This window comes from Leptodactylus fuscus, chromosome 9, assembly GCF_031893055.1.
Source record: "Leptodactylus fuscus isolate aLepFus1 chromosome 9, aLepFus1.hap2, whole genome shotgun sequence".
NCBI lineage: Eukaryota > Metazoa > Chordata > Amphibia > Anura > Leptodactylidae > Leptodactylus > Leptodactylus fuscus.
The window spans coordinates 42,332,613-42,358,425 of record NC_134273.1 but is presented as its reverse complement, the minus strand read 5'-3'; the positions used below and the strand labels follow the sequence as shown (position 1 = coordinate 42,358,425).

General features: G+C 42.4%; 1 protein-coding gene across 1 annotated transcript in view; it reads left to right on the top strand.

The window, feature by feature from the left end:
• TRIOBP (TRIO and F-actin binding protein) overlaps positions 1-25,813 on the top strand; it is a 56,062-nt gene that overhangs the window by 6,950 nt on the left and 23,299 nt on the right. The window contains exons 4-12 of the mRNA XM_075286797.1: positions 1,058-1,129; positions 3,793-3,861; positions 4,007-4,081; positions 6,046-6,111; positions 7,608-7,676; positions 10,176-11,681; positions 21,212-21,268; positions 21,687-21,755; positions 25,209-25,298. Of these exons, the coding sequence (XP_075142898.1) occupies positions 1,058-1,129; positions 3,793-3,861; positions 4,007-4,081; positions 6,046-6,111; positions 7,608-7,676; positions 10,176-11,681; positions 21,212-21,268; positions 21,687-21,755; positions 25,209-25,298 (2,073 nt within the window). The remainder of the gene's footprint in view (positions 1-1,057; positions 1,130-3,792; positions 3,862-4,006; positions 4,082-6,045; positions 6,112-7,607; positions 7,677-10,175; positions 11,682-21,211; positions 21,269-21,686; positions 21,756-25,208; positions 25,299-25,813) is intronic.

Here is a 25,813-nt window from a genome sequence, read left to right as displayed (position 1 = left end):
ATATTTGACTAGACTAAACTTTGCAAGTTTATCAGTAACTACTTGACGATAAATTTGGCAAATCTTTAGATTTACTTAGCTTAGTTTTTAATTTTAAAAAAATGGACCAAAATTGTGGTGCACAATACTGCACTTTAAGCCACTTCTTTTTCTAGTAAGCTGCACCCTTTTCCGCTAAGCCACACCTCTTTTGGTCAAAACAACAAAAAACGTCTTAAAAATGAATAAATGTGGTGGGGGTCCCTGCAGTCAAATCCTCCTCTCCTTCCCCCATGACCACAGTTTGCCCCCAATCTTGTGGACCATGATGTTGATGACTGATCTTTAGAATAGTTCGTCAATATAAGATAATTGGGGATACGACTTCAGATGGGTGAGCAGTGCTTCATTTTTTTAGGCCAGTGACCTTATGTTTACTGGTCACATGGCCTTGCTGTAGTTCAGCCCCATTCAAGTAACGCTGGGTTCACACCTGCGTTCTTCTTTCCGTTCTATGGTTTCCGTCTTCTGCATGCCAGAAGACGGAAACCATAGACCGGGTCCGGCCGTGCGCGGCGGTGAGCGTTTTGCGCTCTCCGCCGCGAAACCGGATTTTTTTATCCGGACACAGAGTACTGCATGCCCGACTCTGTGTCCGGATTATAAAACCCGGTTTCGCGGCGGAGAGCGCAAAACGCTCACTGCTGCGCACGGCCGGACAGCTTTCTCACCCATTCAAATGAATGGGTGAGAAAGTCTCCTGCAGGCTTCCGTCTCCTGCATCTGTTTTATGCAGGAAACGGAAACCTGCAATAAGGACAGTGAACGCAGATGTGAACGAGCCCTAAATGAAACTGAGCTGCAATACTGAGGACAGTCATTACATAATGTATGGCACTGTGCTTGGTATGCAGCCAGTAGGAAGAAACGCTTATCTGAAAGGCATGTGCCTTCAAACAGTTGATCAATGGGGGTCGCAGATCTGACATTGATGCCCTATCCTAAGGATTAGTAGCATAGTGCCAGAAAACCCCCTTCCTGTTGAAAAATATAACTAATACACATTGGCTATTTACAGGAATCAGTACGTTTGCGCCAGGAATTACAAATGAGAAGAGCCAGTCTTCATCCACCGCCAAGGACTGATATGGTATGGAGCAACCATATTCATACAGAGGCATATGTTTTTTCTATTTTTTTGGCATACTTAATTCTTGTTTTGAAGTCATTTACTCTATACTAAGGAGTGATACGAGCGAGATTTTATACACTGCCATACAGACTCCATACACTTGTGAATAAGCCCACAGGTACAAGCCTGCAGGTACAATGTTTGCTTAGCGGCTTTTGGTCAGCAGAAAAAAAACTTCCCTGAAATACATCTAGCCCATGCTCCAGCATCTAAAAAATTTTACTATTATAGCAGAAATATAATAATACATTGCACATTACAGTTACATAATAAAGAATATGATGTCAAGTTTACTTCTGTAGCTAAAACAAAGTGCTCAAATAAAAATAAAAAATAATGCTAAAAAAAATTGTCATAAAGAGTAAAAGAAAATATACAAAATTGTTATGTGTACAAGTGTAACAAGATATCACACACAACAACACAATAATGGAAATTTAATATGAATTAACTGCATATGTACCCTACAATGTTTCCGAAAAACTTCAATGGATCTAGAAAAAACAAGGTCTCCTATAGAGATGAGCGAGTAGTATTCGATGGAGTAGGTATTCGTTCGAATACTACGGTATGGTATTCGAAATACTCGTACTCGGTCGAATACCACATGGTAAACGCAGTAAAGATTTGATTCCCCTCCCACCTTCGCTAGCGCTTTTTTTACACCAATAACTATGCAGGGGAGGTGGGACAGGAACTAGGACAACATAGGCTTTGGAAAAAAAAAATGTATACAGTCATTGGCTGGCTAAATCAGTAGCAGCAGTAATAATAATAATAATAATAATAATAATAAATAATACAGTGACTTGGGCATGTTAGATGCCCCCAGACATGCTTCCCCTGCTGTCCCAGTTGCATTCCAGAGGTGTTGGCATCATTTCCTGAGGTGTCATAGTGGACTTGGTGACTCCAATTGGTCGAATTTTGGTTTCCCTGAAACGAGCATGTTTTTCCAATAGACTATAATGGGATTCAATATTCGAATGATAAGTCGAATATTGAGGTCTACTTGAATCGAATTTCGAATATTTCACTACTCGCTCATCTCTAGTCTCCTATGGCAGAAGAAAGATATGGTAGACAATGCCAGGAGGCAAAAATGAGAAAAACACCCTCTGGTTCTTATCGCCAAACTAGGGGTTTATTAGTGTTATAGAGAACTGCTTAAAGGGACTTATTGTTGATATCAGGTCTAAACATTTTTTTTACAATTTTTTTTGGTGAAGTTGTTTGTTATTTTCCATATTATTACCGAAATAATGTTATTTAACAAAAATCTAAAAAGTCCTGCAATTTCAACTTTTGTCAGTAAGCGTATTGACTTTTATGGGAGAATGTTCTAGGTATGCTGTGTGACCTCTACAAAGGTCATTGCACAGAGGGGATAGTAGATAAGCTGTGAAATCACCTATACTTACTGTGGTGGGGGAGGGGGGGATTCTGTGTCTTGTCTACATACATATGATAAAAACTGAAAAAGAACAACCAAAATAACAAAAAATGGCCCCAGAACCAATTAGAACATCAACCAAAAATAACCCAGAGCACAAAAATATAATGGCTGCCATGAGTAAGGGACAAAGGTCCCGAAACGCGTAGGCCTTTGGGTCAGAATGCCGCATATACACACACTGTGAGTTTGTTTATTCATTTTTTGACTTCCCTTTTTGGTGCATTTTTTCAGTTTTTTTCACTGTTTTAAATAATGTGGAACATGTTTTCCTGAATAAAAGTTAAATTTTATGGATTCATACCCTCTGTGCTGAAACTTTTTTCTATTTCATATTATGTCATTGCACTGTCCCTTGTAGCGTCATATTCATTACTATAATTACATGAGTGGACACAGGGGGCGCTGTATTCACCCTCCTGTGATATACCAGTAGTCATCAGACTAGTTTTGTGTCACTGAGAACATGCTGATGATCTGGCTAAAGGTTGTTTAGTGACTTCAAAGACAGACAGACAGGAAATGAGTGACAGTGATAAGGATGTAGGTGCTCAGAGACTAGTACAAAGCACTCACAGACTGGAGACATCAGAGCTGTTTATGGAGCCACCTCAGACTAGAGGTCATCCATGACTATTGTCTCAAGGTATTAAGTGCAATAAACAGAATTTCTTCTCGCATAGCTCGTTGGTTTGGCCACAATCATTTCCCTTAACACAAATTGTAGTATAATACTTCAGCACATCAAAATTCAATGTATGAAAAACTTTATTCCATAATCTTCATATAAAAAAATTAAACACATAGCCAATCAAAATATAGAGCATCTGGATATTCGATGTCAAAGTCTGAACGTTTCGGTCTCAAGGAGCTTCATCTGCATGACATCCGATGTGACATATCATATGGAGCAAAAGCACGGTCAAAAACGTTCAGACTTTGACATTGAATATCCAGATGCTCTTCTGGCAGTTGGACATCCAGTCATCAAAATGCGATCCTATGTCTTCTGGTGACCATATACCTTCAATGTCTGTTAGTAGTTGACAGTTTGGCGACAGGTATTATTCTCAAATATCCCCACTCTGTCTTCCCCATAGACATACACAATGGGTTCAGCCATGTGTTGTTAAGGATGCTGATATTGTTAATGTGTCTCCTCACACAGGGTTTCAGTGGTTCAAAAGCAGCAGGTGTGAGGAGTCGGGACCCCTCCCCATTCCGTGCAGGTGCTCAGGTAAGCCTACACAAAGCTTGCCTCTATTATTGAGTAAAGTAATATGTACAGTATATATAGAACAAATAAAAATAACTACTATGATAATAAAAGTATCTGGCATTATAGGAATGTTTATCTACAAACAACATTCTGTCTCCTTTAGGGAAGAACTACATTCCAAGAGCCTGAGTGGATCAACCGGGATAAAATACTAAGACCTGTAGGAGCACAAGATAAGGTTTGTGAGTGCTCATGGGAAGAGGGGTGTCCCAAGGAGCTGAGGTTATTGCCAGGGAAAATATTCAGAGCGGGTTTGCTGGCTTTACCTTTTTATTCTTCTTCTGAGCCTTAATATGTCACATTGCTTGCTGCCATCCACTTCATTTCCAGGGATATGTACACTATACACTATACACGCTGCTTCTTCTTTTGCCTTACTGGCAGTCATCCTCCATGTAGCCTCTTCTCTCACTCTACTATATCAACCCAACTACTTCCTATCCTGAAACGATTTCCAAACATTAATAATACACAAGGTATTTGGAACAATCTTCCATAAAAGCTGCATATAGAATATAGCTATATAGAAGACAGAAACTACAAGGAAGACTTATGAAGACTGTCCGGTCTCCATATTTCCTGCACTGGCGGAGAATGTGTATAATTTCTGAGGAGTCGCATACACACTGAAATCCATACCAGCAGACAGATAGTGTAGATTTCAGGATCCATTTATATTCATAACCCCATAATCCCAGCAGACAGATAGTGTAGATTTCAGGATCCATTTATATTCATAACCCCATAATCCCACAATCCCACATGATATGATGCCATCTCAGACTAACTCTATATGTCCAAGCACCATCCACATGTTAAAGGACACGACTGTTGACGGCTCATAAAGTCTTGTTTGTGTAATGACAGTAACCTCTATTACAAAATTGTCTGATCTCTGCATAAGCAATGCCGCCCCTGCTACCTCTTGTGTCACCCCCTCTACCTCATAGATTGTAAGCTCTTGCGAGCAGGGCCCTCAGTCCCATTGTGTGAAATGACTTTCTTTGTAATGTATCTTTCTGTCTGTACTTGAACCCTACTAATTGTACAGCGCTGCGGAATATGTGGGCGCTATATAAATAAAATGTATTATTATTATTATTATTATTATTATTATTATTATAAACCTGCCCCTTACAGGAGAGTGGTGAGGGTGGTGCAGAGGAGAAGAAAGTTGCAATTCTTTGTGCATAGCCTCAGATTGCACAAAAATTGGGACTTTTGTAATGCCTTGTACACAGAGGCATAACGTGAAGCGCCTGGATCCCAATGGAAAGTTTGTAATGAGGCCTTCACTTACCATGAGCTATCTATAATATTGGAGTCATCTTATGTTGTAGAGAGGCCTTTCATCCCTTGAAACTCTCCAGGGCCCAATACCCATTGCACCCCCTATAGCTACACCTCTGCTTGCACACCATAAAACTGGCATACAACACAAAATACATTTCTCCCAATATGTTGCTGACCATAGGGCAGACAAGTTCAAATGAATGACCAACAACTATGGATCACTGGAATGATGTTTATGGATAGTGACCACATTGGAAGAAATGAGGAAAGAAGAATCTTACATGTAGTACATGTAGTATTAAAAAGAGAAGTAAAGATTTTATGTTCTCTGTTAATACACAGTAATACTCAAAGGTAGCCAGAGACCTGCCCTCTCCATGCAATCCATCTCAATGTGTCTGCTGCTTGAGACAGACTGCACTTAACAACAAGCAACAAACAGTATTTTAGGGTAAAAGTAGATGCTGAATGGCCAGCAATTTGAAGCAATATTTCGGGTAACCTGCATATTTATCATAACACTTGGAAACTTTGAGGTTTTAGTCTCCATATTCATTTTGAAAGACAAGATAATAAGGATCATTTAGAAAACAACACATGACACACAATAAGAGCTTTCATACAGGACACGGATTGCAGGCCTTCACACAATGTAGCTCTGTATTTGGTGATGTAGTAACTACTGTGAATCATAGCTACACTGTATGACTTACAGGTCCGTCGGCCTTCCCCAGTACATGTTTTCTGCTTGTGCTTATATGATTCAGCCCTGTTTATTGTATGTATGATGAATAGAACACTAAGAACAATTCCAGAAAATTATACAAATATTTTACATTTTTGGTATAGAAAGAAGAAAGGTTGGACAGAAACACCGAGCTAGCCTGGAAAAATCGTGAGACCTTCCTAAAATCGGTGAGACAATATAGGTGTGTATATGTGTAGAAGGCTCTCTTGGCTATAGTCATGTTTGTCTAACAATATGAGCTTGACATTACGCAGGGAATTCTGTATGCCAGTCTCAATAAAGTCTCTGGCTGGTGTGAGGTGTGCCAGAATTATACAGAGGCAGAGCCCTCTCTGTTGGCACACGCACTGTCACCCTGATCGCTGACTATGGGGAATCTGGTACAGGATTCCCTGTTAGTGAGCAATCGCTGCTTTCACCGCAGCATGTGACCTCTGTCTCGACGCAGGTGTACAGTGTTGGCATTTTGAAATAATTTAGTGGGTTTTTGGTTACAGTTTTGGCTCTCGGTCTCTTAAAGGTTCGCCATCATGTGATAGTGGTATAACCACTAAATCTAACTATGATGACTGCATGCAGCCTATGTCACTGGATGTTGTGTGAGAAGGATGAAACCTACTGAAACAATCATGAGGAAGACATTTTTTTTAACTAGTAGCTATTCTATAGAAGGCCCTTAGCATTATCAACCCCTGTAGCCTTGAATTCCTACTAACAGGGAACAATCAGGTATTTTGTATGGCAAATTGAATTCCCTCATTGCAGAGAAATACCTGCAGTAGAAATGCTGCAATTTCCAAAACTGTTGTGTTTTTGTAAATCATAGTCAATTATACCTACAGAAATTATGACGGTTTCCGTATAGGTGGAATAGAAGCAGAAAGTTTGCAGAGGAAAACTTGCTGCGGGGAAAAGTCGCCTTTTTTCCTGCAGGGCTTTTTGGCTGTGGCCCGCTACATGTGGGCTTAGCCTGAAGGTGTTGCCCCAGTGAAACCCCATAGATCACATACTCATCTACCATACTATTTTTCAGAGTAAAATCTCCAGGTAATTGGAAATTACCTGGAGATACAAGCAGGGCGGGCTCCAGGTTTTTATGGGCCCTTGGGCGACAGAGCCTCAGTGGGCCCCTTTGTGGAGGAGGCGGGGGAGTCGGGACACTGCACATCGCAGATGAAGCGAGTGACGTCACGCAGGAGTGTGGCGTCATCAACGCCATACCTCCCAACTTTTGAAGAGCAGAAAGAGGGATAAAATGTGCGGCTCTGTGGGCTCCGGCACTTGCCCGACTATGCCATGCGCTGACGCCGGCCCTGCATACAAGGACAGAGTCACAAGAATAGCGATCTCAGAGTCCTCTGTCTAAAAGGAGCAGTTGTGCACATGCCTGACCACCAGTCCATCTGTTTGTGCTAGACATATAGAGGGTTGTACTTGACAATCTCCAAAAGTGCGAAAGGAAGCTAGACTAGAGGGAGCTGACCACAAGCCGGTGTCTGCTGTTTGATTGGCAAAAATGGCATGGAAATGTGCAGTAGTTTGTAAAATAGGAAAAGATGTTTATATTGTTGTACATTTATACATTCTGTTTTGTGAATTTTCCTTTAACATGCAAACAGAAACCTACAATTTAAGAATATATACAATTTCCATTCCATTATAGACACCTTTACCGGTAGAAGCTTCACATGAGCATCCAAGTTCTACACACTTTGACCGTCGGAGCAGAGAGGTAAAAACATTTTTCTGCCAAATTCTGCACAGCGTGAATTTCTGGTATCAGCTGGAGACCAATTGTTTGCATGTAACTGATAACTGTCTGGATGATATGCAATTTTTAGCCAGCTTAGTAAGATCCATTACATGAAGACAGCAACTACAAGATTTTTGTCAAGTGATGTCATCTCTATGACAACTCAATTATTTTATTTAGGCTTAAAGTTTTTTTTCCAGGACTTTGTGTTACCTATAGAATTATCCATCAAAACATGAACACTGCAGATCGCACACACAGGACTTCCCGAGTAAACAGAATGAAGGGGTAGGGGCACCAGCTGGAGTGTCGTAGCCCCTCCACTGCATTACTGTCCCAGCAGTGCACATGAGCCTGAATGTCTTGAGCTGTAGCACCAGAAACAGCTGCACAAGCATGGAGGTCGCTGTGTTTGGAAATGTGGTAAAGGGACACCACTGATCACATCGTGATAATATCGTTCTATTTATAAGTGTAAAATCCTCAGGCAATTTGGAAAGTTGCACATATAAGAGCAGAAAGTTATAAAGCCTAAATAGAATGACATATATACATAAGTCAATCAGAGGTAGGACTAGTTTGGTACAGAAGGAAAGCATATTATCAAAATAAAGAAGGATAACATAGAAGTGACACTGTGCCTGCAGAAGAGGAAGGTCAAACTTGGTCTTTATTCTTTGCTGCAAGACCCCCTCGAGAAGTATGAACCTTACAAATCTGAGTAGAATGGAAGTTGGGCACCTTTGTTGGGCTGTTTTAATATACTGGTGGCCCATTGAAAAGAATTCATAAATCCCCCCCCCACTTAGAAATGCCCATTCATTTATTTTTGTGCCCCCCCCCCCATGCAGTATAATGTCCCTAAAGTCATCCTAATATAGTATGTCCCCGCATTATGTTCCCTCCAGTTGCACTCATAATGTCCTATCCATCGACCACCACAATATGTTCCCGTCCAAGTGCACTCACAGTGTAACGTCCATCTACAGCTACCCCCAGTTTAATGTCCCCCTCCTACTACTACCCTTAGCTTAATACACCCTTCCAGCTGCCCCCACAGTGTAATATCCCGTTTTAACTGCTCCCACAGTATAATGTTCACCACCAACTGCTCCCACAGTATAATTTCCTCCTCCAGTTGCCCCCACAGTATAACTTCCCCCTCCAGCTTCCACCTGTTTAATGTCCCCCACCAATTTTTACCACAGTATAATGTCCCCATCCAGCTGTCCCCCACAGTTTAAAGTCCCCCTGCTGTTGTCTCCAATATTCAATGTTCCTCTTCTACCAAAACCCCCCCACTAATACTCACCTCTCCTTGCTCCTCTGCTGTTTCTGGTCTAGAGTTTGCAGAGCAGAGCAGGCATGATGTAAGTGACATCATCACATAACGCCTGCAGCTCCCAGATGAGGGTTGAATGATGAAGCAGGGGGCGGATGGCCCAGGCCTCACCATTGTCCTCAACACATTGGTGTCCTCCACCGTTGTCACTGTGGTTAAAGTGGCCCAGGTCCAGGGCTGTGTATGTTTTCTTTTGACATAACCTCAAAATTCAGGGAAAACTCAGAAGTAATAAATGTGCAATTCCTGTCCCACTCTAATCTCTTGAGGCAGTCAGCGGGATGTGTATATTTGGACCAGCCAAGGAAGACAGATGGAAAGAGCAAGCCATAAAAGAAGCATGGAAGAGTACTGCAAAGGACATCCTTTCATGTACACTTAGTAACAACCCGTGACTCTTCTGAAACAGTTTCGTTTGTGTTTAGTTTGTGGTTTCATGGGTGTAACATAGCAGAAAACGTAGCAGCTGCTATACAATACAGCCCAACAGCTAAAGGATTTATTTTAGAGTCTAATGGCTGATTGTATATCTGTCACCTTATTGCACTGTCTAGTCTATATTAGTTTAGCTTACGCCAGAAAAACGGGGCAAATTTTGGCACGTTTGTCGCAAAGTGTTGCAATTTAGGCCATGCCCACTTTCCATTAAGCCACACCTCTTTAACACAAAGCCATGCTTCTTTTTATTACAAATAAAAACATCTAAAAAGTGTCTAAAATCACTTGACAAATGTGGCATGAAGCATGTTATACAGTGCGGAAGGTGCAGCACGAGACCTTCAGAGTACTATAGAAGTGATCAGACTGTTGCTGCTAGAGGGACAAATTAAAAAATGTCAGTCATGCTTAAAAAATATTTTTTCCATTATTTTATGTTTTAAGTTATTATTTGTTTTTTGTTATAAAAACCCCAAACAGATTACTGTAAATCTGTCTGGCCCAAAATGACTCCCAAGCCAATAATAGTGTTGTGTCCGGCTCTTTTAATAGGAGCAGAAGCATACCTTACCATACAAAATCCTGGGAAACCCCTTTAAATCCCTTTGGTTTTTTTGGTGACTTTTTTGTAAAACCAAAATTGTTCCAATAAAACAGCATATTTTATAAATAATTATATTATAATGTTTTCTTCACAGAGTCATCAAACGACTATCTCAAGAACATCTTCAGAGACAACATTCGGCCACTCAGGCAGCTCACAATATCCAAAGCTTGAGAGGTCACAGAAGTCAGAACAACAGAATAAACCATCAGCTACTACTAATCCAGAGTCATATTATACTGGATCTAACCACCATACACAGCAGCGCCCATCGTATGGCTCTCTTTTAGAGAATGAGCAGCTGTATACCCAAACCAACTCTATACAAGAGACAAGAAATGTAGGATGGTCCCAATACAAGCCTGCGGGGCCACTTTCTTGCCACACACCAGAACCACAGAAACAACAGTTTTTGGGTTTTTCCGAAATTGAAAGTTTACCTGTTAAAACTGAAACAAAAGCAAGTGCAACACAAACGGATCGGGAAATGTCAGTAAATAATGCTGTACCACGAGTAGAATACCCCCAGGAATTGAGTAATATAAAATCCCAGGATCAGTCCTCATTGTCAGATACAAAACTAAGTGTAAGAGAGCCTTCACTCCTTCTACAGGAACATGACAATAAGTCATATGCTCCACCAGAAACTATGAAAAGGGAACCCCAAAGGATACAAACACCCTCCTCAAATGCTGGCAGTTCCCCAAAACCATATGCTCATTCTGCGGAATCCAATCATTGCAATCTGAAGGACCTACAAAAATCCACCGCACCTGAAATCCCCCATAATGACCTTATAGGTTCACCTATTAAGACATCTTCTAGCACAGAATCTTTAGTATTTGACAAACCTGAATCTCAGCACGCTAACACTGAAAAATCACAGACAAAAGGAATTACAGAAGGAAACATTAGAGAGAGTCCCTATGAAGACAGTAAAGTACAACAATCACACCCACCAACAAGCTCTTCTCCAGACCAAGAACCAAAATACCATCCCGGTAGGTCTCTGTATAAGCCAGCAGGTCCTCTTTCTTGTTACAGGCCAGAGCCGAATAACCAGATACTTGTGGAATGGTACAGTGGTACTGAGAGTCCATTGTCCAAAGTCGTGCTGAAGCCAACCAGAAGCATCATGGATACATCAATGAATGTTACATCAGACACTGCACAACAAAGTGGAAACGATAACACACAAGGTGTGGAGACACAAAAAGAATCTAGATCTCCTAATATCTTAGGTGTGAATCAATGTCCACCAGAAACTAGAAGTAGGCCTCAAACTCCATCGCAACAAATGGAACCTGTAAATAGCTTTCAGAGAGGTGATTGGAGGCCTTCTTCCCCAGAACACATTTCAAATGGCCTGAAGGGGTTAAACTTAGAAGATGCTTCTGAGATGCTCCATAATCAACTTGTGATTCCACGTGCTAAGACACCCTATGTCAGTGATGACCCATCACTACTACAAAAGTCACCGACTAAAGGGATTACACACGTTCTGCACTGTGAATATTCCTCTGTTGGTAGTCATGCTGTAGAATATGAAGAGTCCTGTGACACTGACATGTACCTGACCACCATGGCAGATCACATAAAGGTATGTGTCACTGTTTTTGTAAGGGAGTCTATCACCCCCGCGTTAAACTACTGCCATAGTGCTGTAGAGGCTGTGAATACAATTCAGACCATACATCTGTAGCCTTTCTGATCCAGGGATGCATCTAAAAAGCAGCTTTATTCTTTATGTAAATGAGGTCCATGGAGTTTTGCAATCGCCGAATATTGTGATTCTAGTACTGAGCAGTGGAAGCTGAGCTAGCAAGGAAAGGCACAGTGTTGTGCAAGCGTGCGGCGCATGTGCAGGATTTCCACTCGGTTCTCCATGATGTCATCGTATGTGGAAAATCAACTTCCATTCCCCACCTTCCAAAAGCCATAACTTTTATATTTTTCTGTTCACAGAGATCTATGAGGGCTTATTTTTTTAGGGACAGATACTGCATAGTGGTGCCATATGATTTACTGAGAATGTGATTTACACATTCAGAATGTGGGTGAATCAGGAAAATATGCATTTGCTTTATTTTCCAAAGGCTTTTATTTTTTGGTGCAGCTAAAATGACATGACTTGTATTCTGCAGGTCGCTATTATTACAGCGATAACAAATATATATAATTTTTGTTATGATGTCATAATTTAACAAAAATCTAAAACTTAGAGAAAAAATTTGCCTTATTCTAACATCTGCAACTTTTTATGGGGCTGCATATTGCAGCAAGGCCAGATGTACTTATTATTTATAACGTTCTGGAGAATGTCTGAGGTTTCTGTTGCTTTTTATTCACGTTTTTGGAAGGCAAAACAGTGAAATTACCGAGGTGCGGCCATTTTGAGTCTTTCCTGCTATGTTCACCATATCAGAAAAAAAAGTTACTGCCCTGTAAGCTGATGCCGCCATCTACAACACATGACTACTGAGATCGTTAATGGTGATAGCAGTGATATGAACATTTTTTTTTTTTACTTTTTAGTTTATTTTTACCTTTTTTTCCTGTTAAACCTACTCCAGGAATAAAGGAAACTGTGACTGTGGTTCTTATACTGTGTACAGCCAGCTATACTTCTAGTGAGACTTGTCTTCTCTAAGTATCTGGGACAGGACGTACCTGTTTGACGGCTCCCAGTCAACCTCATCCCTCTCAGAACCATCCCTCTCCTATCATATCACTGTACAGACATGGGCTGGAGTGAATCTATCTATAGGCCATGATAATATGATTTTGTATTAGTGGCCAATTGTTTATCCATCTGTCTTCACAGTTATTTAGTTTTCTGACCTTTTAAAGTGCAGATCTACACTGAAACATCTGACAAGTCATTGAGACGCGAAAGAAGGTGTCTTCAGTGGGATTCTGTAGATCTTTGAGTCATCAGCCACCAACAACTATTAGAAATGTCTGGCTAGTTTTGTTCTAGCTGCTCCTCTGCCTTTATCGACATACGTAAAAGTGACACTAAAAGATCACTATTTATCTCGGCATTGTCTGCCATGTTTACGGTGGATTCCCACTACCATTATGCAATATCCATTGCTCTTTTCCATCACAGGATGAAAGCAACGTACATTAACTGACAGATGCATACAGCGCCCCCTCTGTCGGGTGTCCATCTGAACACACCCCAATGTAAACAACATGATGGGCGCTTTTACGTCAAGTTTTTTTTTACGGGTTTGTTTAACTTCTCTTACTGGTGGAAGACCTATGGGACACCTTCCTTAGACTACGTGCACAGCAACGTGTGTATGTGCGGGGTCCCTAGTAAAATGGCACCCGGGTGATATCCATGTACTGTCCGTGCCTCCATGGACCCATTGATTTCCTTCAGTAAGCTCAAGTTGAAAAATGGACAAATAGGAGCCATCCTGAGGAACAGTTGTGTGTGGGACATTTGTATGCATGTAGCCTTACCCCTTGCTCACATCTGCGTTGGTATTCCGTCTGGGGGAGTCCGCATGGGACCCCACCCCCCGAATGGAACACCAAACGCAATTGCAGGTACTGTGCAGTAAAAGCACACGAACCGCATAGACTATAATGGGGTCTGTGTGCTTGCCGCCAGATCTCATGCGGACAGGAAAGTAGTTCACCGTCTACTTTCCTGTCCGCATGATTCGTGCAGGCAGCGCGTGGCAAACACACGGACCCCATGATAGTCTATGGGGTCCGTGTGCTTTTACTGCACAGCGCTTGCAATTGCGTTTAGTATTCTGTTGGGGAGGGGGGGGGGGGTCACCATGCAGACTCCCCGAACGGATTACCAAATGAAACTAAGGGTTACCAAATGAATGAAGGGTTAGGCTCTAAGTTCACCAAGACAAGCAAATATTCTTACTTGACTTTAAAAAATGTGCAAATTACTTGAATAGTTGTGAGCCAGTGTGGACTACAACTCCCAGCATCTCCTGCTTCACTTGTGGCTAACCATGAGGTCTGGAGGCCATACTCTTAGACGAGGGCTAAACAGTAACTTTGGCCACGATTCCCATTGTGTGAACAAAGATCGCATGGTCACCCTGTAAGGCTGGGGTCACATCTGTGTCGGTGTCTCAGCACACAATCAGTTTCCGTGATCAGTAGAAAGATTATAAGGGGTCGTTTATAAATCCTATTGATTTCTTGGGCTTTTTATAATTATTTCAATGGGTTTTTGTGCGTTTTCACAGCGGAGAGGCTGCATACGGACACCAGCGGTTTGCTTTAAAAACCCATTGAAATGAATGAGTTATTAATATGATTCCGACAAGTGGACTCCAAGCTTATCGGTGGACTCACAGCAGGCAGACAACAGTGCAAGTGTGAACGCACCGCTAAATGGACACAGAGGCGTTTTTTAATGCATATGTAAAAAATATGGTTTATGGTATGCGTGGTGTAACCGTTTGGCTGGTCTTACACGACCATAGTTTTAGACTGCAAATGGTCCGCAAGTGTGGGTTTTAAATTGCGGACCCAGTGTTTTCTATGCGGCCTCTTACACCACCGTAGATTTTGTCCGTGGTGTGGGGTGCCCTAACCGTGGTCCGGACAGTATACTGCATGTCCATAATGGCTGTGTTTTTACGGCACGGTCTGTCCCATACAAGTGTATGGGCGCGTGCATTTTTACGGATATAAACTGAACATAGTTCAGTGTATATCCGCAATTGAGGTTGTCAACATTGCGATTGGCGGTGTGTGTTGTTTTTTGCGGATCCGCAAAACAATGCACTGCGGTTGGACACGGACGTCTGCGGAATGATTTTTTTTAGTGAAATTTGTGTTGCAGATCTGCAAATTGCGGACTGCAAACACCACTATGGTTGTGTAATACCAGCCTAAGTGTCCGTTTTTTTGCCTTGGATACGAACATAGAGTAATTTAAGTCACAGCATCTTTAGGGTCACAATTCAATTACATAGACCAAGAGTTGCAGGGCGATCTGGCGATCGTTGGTCGTGCGACAAGAGTTGTGACCACTTCGCCATCTAGCCTGTGTTACACCAAGCAATGCACTGCCACCTGCTGTAGATTGCTGGGAGTTGTAGTACCACAGAGCCCTGCTCTTCCTGTGCTACAGTATGAGGTGCAGCAGCCCCGGCACAGTGTGCTAGTTCCTGCAGTGTCAGTGTAAACTTCCTCTGTGACTTCTCCTCCCTCCTCCGCTTCCCCCGCCCTGCCGGGACCTCCTTCCTCACTCGGGTACTTTTCCTGTCCCCTCCCAGGAAGTTTGTGAAAAAAAAAAAAACGAAAAAAATTATAGGAAACCCAGAAGGGAAAAGGTTACAAAAAGTAAGAAGTTGGGAGTTTTCAGTGGAGCCATAAGAAGAGGCGGGAGTCGTGTCGGGAAGTGGCGGCTACAGGACGGAGACGCCGGGGAGTGAGGCGGAGACATGACGGTGAGGCGGCCGCAGCATTACCTGGGTGACACCGGCCATGTACCGGGGCATGGGGCAGGGCTGCGGGGGCTCCCGGCACTCAGGGCCGGTCTATGGGCGGGTGTGTCACCTACACTGGCCGCTGTATTACCGCACGTCCTGTCAGGAGGACATTTTACCTCTTGGCTTCTTAGTTTGTCCGAATCAAAGTCTTAAAACTTTGTCCTGTGTATGGGACAGCTGGGTGGCATGGCCTGCAGGTGTGTCAGTGTGCCACCCAGCTGCCTCACAGCTCTGACCAGCAAGTCCGGCTAGTTACATAGTAATGTGTGAGATGTTGTGTAAGCCTCTGTTCACACTTCCATCAGATTTGCAGAAAACATTGCAGCATGCCATGATGATCATGAGGGCCTCCATTATTAGACAATGGGATCTGGTGACACTGGTGAGATCTGCCGGATCATCAGTCTGACACTTCCTTATTTCTGCCTTTCTGCACCAGTTGAAAAACGTGATGGAAGTGTGAACAGAGCCTTACAGTCTGTAGCAGTAGTCGTGTCTCATGGTGGGACTATTTGTGGTCAGCCATCAATTTCAGAAACTCATCATATATGCGCTGGGTGTCCACCCGACGCACCGCCATCACAAACTGCCAGACAGGACAGTCCATGCTAGTCAGTGGGGCTCCTCGGGGTCCATTTGTGTCTGTCCTTCCCATCCATTGCTCTTATGTGTCCTGCACTGGACCAGAACAAGGGATGTGAATGTGGCGTCAGGTTATGATCGGGTTTCCTTCATGGAGTAGAGAAAGGAGGGAATAAACCGAGTGCGGTATGTGTCATGTCGCGGGTATCGGCAGCGCTTGATGGGTCCTTTGGCCTTATTGTGGGTCCGTCATTTTCTCAGTAAGCATAGGCTAGCATGGGGCTGGATATGGCAGGACTTCTAACCAAGTCGCAAATATGAGCACAAATAATGGCAACATGAACGTTGTAACAAGCCTTTGCCACTCAATGACCTTGTTCATACTGAATGGCTGTTCTGTTAGAGGACAGGAGAAATGGCGCTCGTGTACCTGCACTGACAGAACCTGATAGATTCCATTATAAGTCAGTGGGGTCCATTGAGCATCGGTGCCCATTTTCTAGTACATATAACAGTATATTGCAGTTACTTGACACCCAAACCACGATGTAGGTGTCGGTGTTTATTTTCAGAGGTTACATGTGTGGTCTGACACCACAGAAAGCTGAATAAACTTTCACTGTCGTGTTTCAGACCATTTTAGGTTTCTCTGGTGTCGCTCAGTGGTCTGTATCCTGTATCTTCAGCAGTTATGGAACTACAACTCCCAGCATATTGGAAAGTTACAATAGACACTACAGGTTGTAGGTACAGAAGATGTCAGTCATTCGGATGCATCCTGCTCTAGCACTGACAGTGTGCATTGGCCTCTAGCCTATAATATGTTGTGGAGATTGCTGTATTTTTATTTTTTACTTTATTTATTCCAAGTATGTTGGAGTAACAGGTCAACCTCCTTGGGGGGTCTTCAGCAGGACGTGACCAGGTGCTGGCCGCTTCCAATGCCAAAGCCAGCTCTTTGTTGTGGGTTTTGGGAGTCCTTGTATTAAAAGGGTTGTGTGCGATGAGGGAACCCCTGTACACAGACCTGAAAAGAACTGGCCACAAAGAGTCAGCTGGGCAGTCAGAGACCATGTCGGCATCCAACTTCTTGGGATTATAAAGCATTCTTTCATCGTTCTACCTCCTGAATTGTTATGAAGTTTATGCTACTGGCCTGAGACAATATTGGAGTCATTCTACTGAAGGAGCGCCTGATATCTTAAGAAGCCTCTGAAGTAGTGATCAGTCGGCATCCACCATGGATTGCTAGATCCCTATGACTCAAGTTCACTTCTTTGACTATAAGTTTAGCCACATGCTGCCTCTATGCTACCTTTGGTTCTGTCAGGAGCTGGAGGGGTTAACACTCAACTTCAGGCAGCTTTTCTTTTTTTTTGTCCAAACAATTGCAGATCTCTCACCACCTGGACCCCACTATAGTAATATAGTAGTAAACTTCTTCTAAGATATCTTGTCTTTGATATCTATCTAAGATATTGTGGCAGATCCTCTGAGCTGGCTATTGGTGTTCTTATAGAGTTATTAGGGGTAATTTACTAGTTCCTCTACGTCAGTAAGCTGTCATAGATGGGAGTCGTTGTGGTGCAAGTTTGGTCCTTTTTCTACAATATTATACAGCCTGATTCTACACGCTGATCAACCTAGATGGGCCAGAGCAACAAATTTACAGTAACAGGTGAAAATGGCGTTTGTTACGTTCCTGACTGGCGTAGATTTTATTTGTGACACATGGGACCTTCTGTAGTGTATCTGAGTTATTAAAGGGCTTGTCCAGGAATTACAGCTTTTTGGTGAAAATAAAACAAACCATACTCTCCTGTCCCAAGTAATCCAGTGTCTGAGGCCACTGTCTGGTCTAGCGACTTTCCAGGGCTTGTTCTGGCAGGCGTTCTCGCTGTATGTGCCTGCTGAAGCCTATGGGCAGTCTAAGGAAAAGACCCGGGATGTCACTCACATGTCCTCTGTGACGTCCCAGTTATTTAGGCCGCTGATTGGCCTCGGTGGTAACATGCAACAAGGACTTCCGTCTGAATAAGCCCTGGGTGGCCGCTGGACTAGACAGCGGCCTGGGACACCAGATTGCCAAGGACAGGTGAGTAAGGTTTTGTTTTTTTAAATCTTCTCAGGCCTTCTGGAAGAAGCTGTCATTCCTGGACAATCCCTTTAAGCTTCTTAATAATTTAGGTGCATTTTGCACCAGCAGGAGAATTAATAGAGTCTGGCATGTGAAGTGACTGATATAATGGGTAAGCATGTGCCCAATATTGGACCAATGGAGCAGCTGTTTATTAAATCGCTACCATAAATTTATATTTTTAGTGGCCTGGTGACACAAACTTCCATAGATAACGCGCCCTTACATGTTAGATGCATATTACAGTTGTATACCTGATGGGTTATAAGTCAGTGGAGTCCATTGGGCATCTGCTAATGTGCATTAGATCAGGGATAGGGAACCTTCGGCACTCCAGCTGCTGTGAAACTACAACTCCCAGCATGCTCCATTCACTTCCATGGGAGTTCCAAGAACAGCAGAGCAAGTATGCATGCTGGGAGTTGTAGTTTTGCAACAGCTGGAGAACCGTACGTTCCCTACCCCTGCATTAGATGATAATCGCCAGCACTGGATGGCCCTTTAACATGTATGGACACTTTCCCACTATCACAAAGAGCAAGTGAGGGACGGCTCGGGCTTTGCAAGATCAATCCTTTTGTTGTTGGGAAATATACAGCCACCAGAGGAGTTGTTATGTAGGAATACGTACCAAGCCCAGCGAGCATATGTATAAGTGGCTGGAAACGATGACGAGCGTTCGATCGACCACAACCTAATGTGTATAACTTTAGGCACCTGCACGGAAGTGTTAATGTTTTTGATGTTGTGTTTCTACCTGTAAGCCCAACAGGCGGTACATCAGTGTTTAGTGACATGAATTATTGATCTGAATAATTATGTGAAATTAGAAGATCATTAATAGTAAAGTGAGGTTTCCTGTGTACAGCTCCTATACAGACCACAATGTAATTCTCCAGTCCTGGACTCTTTCTTGCGTTTCTTCCCCAGTTTGTGTTGGCGAGAATCAGAGGATGGTTAGAAAGAAATCTGCCTGTAGGTTCAGACTACACATTTTGTTGTCTGTTACCATGGAGACGCATAGAAGCTGTAGAAACAAAACAGTAGGAATTTTTTAATCAAAAATTAAAGTTGAAAGAATTAAAATAAATTTGTGAGGCTGGACACGGCCTTTACTCCCCCACATCGTCCAGGACACAATGCCGTACACGTTACTACTTGTTCTGTAATCCCAGCCCATGTATTACAGAATAATTCTACCGTACATATGTCATTCTTGGTTTTCATGTCGGTTTTCCTATGTTGGCCCATCCTTCATGTTTTGTATTTGCTGTCACCCCGGGCGTCTTCCATTGTTTTTGGTTCTCATCTGTCCCTTTATAAGTAAGTTTCTTTTACTCCGTTCTTCTTTCTCTTCCTTCTCTCTACAGATGTTTCTTTGTGAATCACGCTTATCCTGTACAAGGTGTATGTTAGTGACTTGTTATATATAGTGTGTTATGTGGTCTATTTTGTTCCTATTGCTTGTTTTCCTGTTGTGGTACTTGGTGCTTATTCAGACATGGCTTTACTAACCTCTTCTGTGATTGTTGTACTGGGACTCAAGTGTCATTACTTTGGAACGCAAAGTACAACTCCTTATATTCATTAAAAGAGGTTGTATCATGAACAAGACTTATCCTTTATCTTTAGGATAGGGGCTTAAGTCTGACTGGCGGGGCGTGACTGCTGGAGTGATAATAAAGCTAGCGTCCCCGTGTGTGAATACAGTGTTAGTGCACATGTCCATTCATCCCTATGGGACTTCCAAAGAGAGGTGGAGAACAGCACACGTCTATCTCTGCCAGGCCCATAGGGAGGAATGGAGTGATAGAGCAAAGGTGTAACTGCTGGCTCAGTCAAAAGGGAGGGCTCTGACGCCCCTTTCATCAAAGTGGTTGGACCCCCACTGATCAGACATAGACATGTGTTCATGGTACAGCCCTGTACTGAAATTTTTTTTTATTTTGTATTACAATGTTATTTTTTCACTGCATATTTATCACTATAGACATCCCAGTTAAATCTTAGAAAAAATAGTTCTACATTTCTTATTACCATTGATACATGAGCCCTGTAGTATATAATGTTGTATTAACCAGCTGCATGCTGATATCTCCTTTTTTGCTATCGCCTCATTCAATGTCCCCCTGCATCCCAGTGGGGTATTGGGTTTCTGAAATCCTTATGCTCTCTATGGGGCAGTCTCACTTTACGCCAGTCTCTCATGTGGTATTCGCAGAGTGAAACAGAATCTGTCATATCCTTCGGATGTCACTCTGCCCCCCTTTGCCCTCGATCAACGGGACTGTGGCCAGGAGGCGGGTGTCACTCGCGTCTCTTCTCATTGAGACAACAGCTTTGTAACTGGAGAAGGAACGGGTTGGAGAGGGGGACAGAACTAAATGTCAGATAAGACTCTCGTGTCCTACAGATACGGTAGAAAAAAATAGAAAATTAGTCATCTGAATGTATAGATAGAACTCCTCAGGATGTTTAGGATATGGAGTAGTTACAAGAGACAGCCGGAGATGAGCAGCAGGAGAGCAATATAACCCAGAGAGATCGGAGACCTGTCCTTGGCATAGTGACAGATACCAGATTTCTTATAGTACACAGCTTGTGGCCTGATGCTACCATGACTGAAGAACTACGTCCCAAGGAGAACTAAGCATGAATTAAGACAATAAGGTGGTGAGCCGTGCCCATGTTGCCCAGTAATGCATCTTCTGCCTCCGCAGAGAGAGGTGCCAGCTCAGGCCTAGAGGTATGAAGTCTTTGTCAGGCATGGACACCTGTTATGTCCCCAGTGTTTATATGACTGTGTTATGCTACCCTGTTATGTTCGGTCTGTGCTGGTTGTATCTTTGCTTTATGGTGTTTTATCGCCTGTTCTGATCTTTGTGTGACTGAACGTTCACTTGTAGTCTCTCTGTTTTCTATCAACAGCCCGACCTGCTGAACTTCAAGAAGGGATGGATGTCCTTGCTCGATGGAAATGGAGAGGTGAGTCTTATATGTATGTGCTATGACTCTTATCATTTGGTCAATAGTAGTCTTGTGTATATATTGTTGTACATTTGGTAGAGTCCAGCCTCTGTAGACAGTAAGTGTATGTAAGCATTGTGTATACCGTACAGTTGGAGAATATTTATTGTTTGATGTTATGTTTGCTGTATCCCTGGAGCCACCATTTTCCATTAGCAGTTTACAAAGGCCTTGCCCGCAGCGATCGCCTGTGTTGTTCAGATGAATTGGTTATTAGTCCATAAAGAACCACATCAGTATTACAGCAGTGCTGTATAGAGTACTTGTCACTAGACTTGTTCAGACTGTCTGCTTTCTTGTTTAGAAAGGTGTATGAAGTGTAGAATAAATGAAAAGTTACTGAGGATGTTGATGTGTCTTTTTGCTTTTCTCATAGTGGAAAAAGCATTGGTTTGTTCTGACAGATTCCAGCCTCAGGTATTACAGAGACTCCAATGCTGAAGAGGTAAGGGTCAGAATGTTATTTTCCTTATATGATGTATGGTATGAATTTAAAGGGGTTCTCCTATCTCAACCTTGTGTGGATGTGATCAGAATACCCTTCTCTGTGTAGTATCAGGAGAACCTGATGGGCTGAGCGGGCTAATCTACAATGTTACTGTAACTCCCCTAGAAGTACAGAAAGCATGTATCACAGCAAACTACTGTTTATGTAAGTCCTGAGGTATGCAGAAAGAGCAAAACTCTCTGGTACTCTGTTTTTATGTTAGATTCACTTCTGTGGGAGTTACAGCAATAATGCAAGACAGGCAGTTTGGCTTTTCTGTACTTCCAGCCATCTCAGGTCATTGTAGGATTCCTATCATAGCCATGAAAGGCTGACATGAGAATATCCCTTTAATGAAATGGTCGCATTTCATATAATCTTTCTAGTTTATTCACTTGACATGCACTGTAGCATAGACTGTTACAAAGGAATATTTTTTTTATGTTAGACGGTTTACTAAATGTTTTAGATCGACCAATGTCTCCCAACCAGTGTTCCTGGAGACTCTGGGATTTCTTAACCTTTGATATGGGGTTCACCATAACACAGCCAGTATATGACCCAGAATATAGCTCAGCTGAACCATTTATGAATGGCGCCAGGCTGCAGTTTCCTGGAAACCAATTTGCCAGAAAAACCACGAAGGTGACTCTGTCTACTCGCCTTTTTTTTTTTTCTTTTTTTTTTTTTTTGCCCTCTCGGGGTGTTTGGAGGTCTGACCTCATGGCATATCCTAGCAGTGCCATCACTCCTTAAGATGGGAATACCTATTTAGGTGTTAAGAAAAACTTGTCAACTGATCAACTTTAGAGAGGCCTACATACTTAAGGCTCGTTCACATCTGTGCCTGGTCTCCGTTCTGCAGGTTTCCGTTTCCTGCACAAAACAGGGCAGGAGACGGAAACCTGCAGGCATCTTTCCAAACCCATTCATTTGAATGGATTTGAAAAGTGTTCGGCCGTGAGCACTGGTGAGCGTTTTATGCTCTCCGCGGCGAAACTGTGTTTGTTTTTTTTTTAAACCGGACACAGAGTCGGACATACAGTAATCTGTGTCCGATTTAAAAAAAAAAAAAAAAAAAAAAACTCTCACCGGCGCTCACAGCCGGACTTGGCATGACAGGTTTCCGTCTTCTGCATGGAGAAGACGGAAACCTGAGAACGGAGTCCAGAAGCTGGTGTGAACCCAGCATTAGTAGTTCTGCTGTTATGGGCAAGTTGCTAAACTGTATCTTTTTAGGAGAAAAAATTTTGGTCTGTACATACACACCTGCAGAAGGGTCCTGTGTGTGTGATATCACACACATATACATAAACATTTTATTCAAAATGTATTGATTTACAATATGTTTACTGGTAAAGGCTTCCTTTGTTATCTTACCACATAGTGAATGCTCATACATGGATCAGTTAGTGTGGCTGGCCCTGTACTACAAAATTTCATTTGTATATACTGCTGCCTTGCCTCCAGGTACTACAGATTCCTTCCACGCTCCAAAGACCTACGGTAATTTAGATTGTGAGCCCTACCTGGGATAGTGAATAATAACCGTGTATGTAAAGTGCTGCAGAATGTCTTGGCGCTATGTAAGCAAGCAAAATAATGACTAAATACAGTAAATGCTCTTTGTAGTATTATCTTTACAGCTTTATTTTCCAGCAGAATTACTGATAGGAATTTCACTTGCTTCCTACATTAGCATGTTCTTTGTCCTGAGGCTCTCTGGAGTTTGCCTCACCCATGAGAAATACTAATTATATTACATGCCAAGGAAAAACTACAAATAAAACTACTACAAAGCAGCCATACACTTAAATTGATGTTGGCCAAACACATGTTTAGTCAACAGCTGTCTTGCCCAATTTTCCTGTACACATGCACTCTCAGCTCAGCTAAGCACTGAATGTATTCTGAAAGAGGGGAGAAGGGTAAAAGCCTCTGCCGGACGCTTCTGGAAGTGGCTTCCTGATAACAAAAGGATTGGGGGAATTTGAGACCCATATGCCTGGTCCATATTTTCATGTACAGGAGGAGACCCCATACACATTAGTTGGTTGCTTGGGCCTGTTGAAATTGCCAAGATTGTCTGATATGAATCTGTTTGCATTACGTATGAGCCTATCATCGGTGGTATATGTTTAAAAGTTTCCCAGTATATACCTCCGACTGAAGGCTCTATGTATTTGGATAATTTGTTGGATGTGTGTTTTGTTTTTGTTTTTTTTGTTTTTTTCCTTATGATGGCCTTCTGTATAGTAAAGTGCTCTTTGATGTCATGGCATATTAGAGCATATAGATCTGCAGAATAGCATACACAATAGCTTGTACATTAGGCCCAAAGGCTAGAAATTCCTCCTCTGTCTGTGCTGGTAGCTAATACTGCCCTGGGAGTATTATGCTTGCTCAGCCGTTTTGTCAGCTAAGCTCTGATCCCATACAGCCATGTTCTCTAACCATCAGTTCGGGATACACATGTGCCTCTTAACACCCAATATGTAGGTTTTGTACCGTTAGTCACTGCCAATGCTAATTTTCTAAATATGTCAACACAATATTGGCAGAAGGCTAGAACTCTTATCACTGGCACTTATCTACAGGCTGCAGGGAAAAAGGTAAATACCCGGTGGGCCCCGTATCACCTCTCCTTGCGTGAATGAGGCACGGCACTGTCCATATAATACATTAGGTATAATATTTAAAAGGGTTATCTGTTTCCACAATTGATGGCTAGATCAGCAATATTTGATCTGTAGGGGTGAGCCGTGTTGCTCTCTCTACGTTGTTGCTCATTTGAGGGACATAATCTGCCTTGAAATCAGTGGCAGGTTCTGCATGTGAATGAGCCCTAAGACTTTAAAAAGGACAAACCGTGCACATTCCATAAGTAACTAAAAATAACACCTGTGCAGTGCAAAAAATGGTTGAAATTCACAAAAAAAAATAAGAAAAATAGCACATGCGGTTTTTTTTTCAGCTTTACAGACCTCAAACATTAAATGTAAATGCATCCACACTCAGGAATTCTTTGTTTATTAGGGCTGTGTGTCTATAAGGAGGATTATCTTTTGCGGTATTGCGTAAGTACGAAGACTTTGAGACTATGGGAATGAGGTGCTGCAGCAGATTCAGTGTCTTCCCCTGTACAATGATGCCCTTATTCAAGTAAATGAGGTTGGCTAGAGTTTCTGACATAGTTAGGAATACAGATGAGCAGGAAAAAACAGGATCCTTCCGACCCCCTCCCATCAGAAAATACTTGGCATGTTCTAGCCACCAATTTATGATATGGGCATACCTCTTTATTAGTATGTATATATAGTCTGCTGTATACTACAATGTTCTGAGTGAATGCATTTGAGGATTAGTAAGAGCAAGTTTGAATTTTTTTTCTTTTTCTTTTCTTCTCCTTAGGCAGATGAATTAGATGGGGAGATTGATCTCCGAACTTGTACCGACGTGCCTGAATATGCTGTTCAGAGGAATTATGGCTTCCAGATTCATGTGAGTTTACTAAGAATGATCTACAGGAGTCAGTTGTTCACATTATGTCATTGTTTTACATTACTTTGTCTTGCATTCAACTGTTGCTACGTTTTTCCATTTCCAGTCAGCAGTATCAACTATTGTATAGTGTCCTGCCCCTTTTACAGCAGTGATCCTGTAGGGCCCAATTCTCTAAGCTGTCATGACATTGTAAGAGAGCCTTCACACGGAGTTTACGCTCGCTCATTCTGAACGTAAAAATCGTTCAGAGTGAGTGGCGTAAAAAATAGATCCCATTGACTTCAATGGGTGCCGGCATACGCATGTATCACATTGAAAGCAATAGGTAAAAAAAAGCCTCCCATATAGTGCTGAGCTGAAACTAACATTTATATTATAGTCCCTGCCTTGCATCTTGCTGCTGATCACTCCAACCTCAATACAAACGGATCCTAAAATATCGCTCTCTCTTCACTCCCTCACTGCTAGCAACATAGGTTGGGCCAAGCTGTGCAGAGATAGGAGGTGTTCAA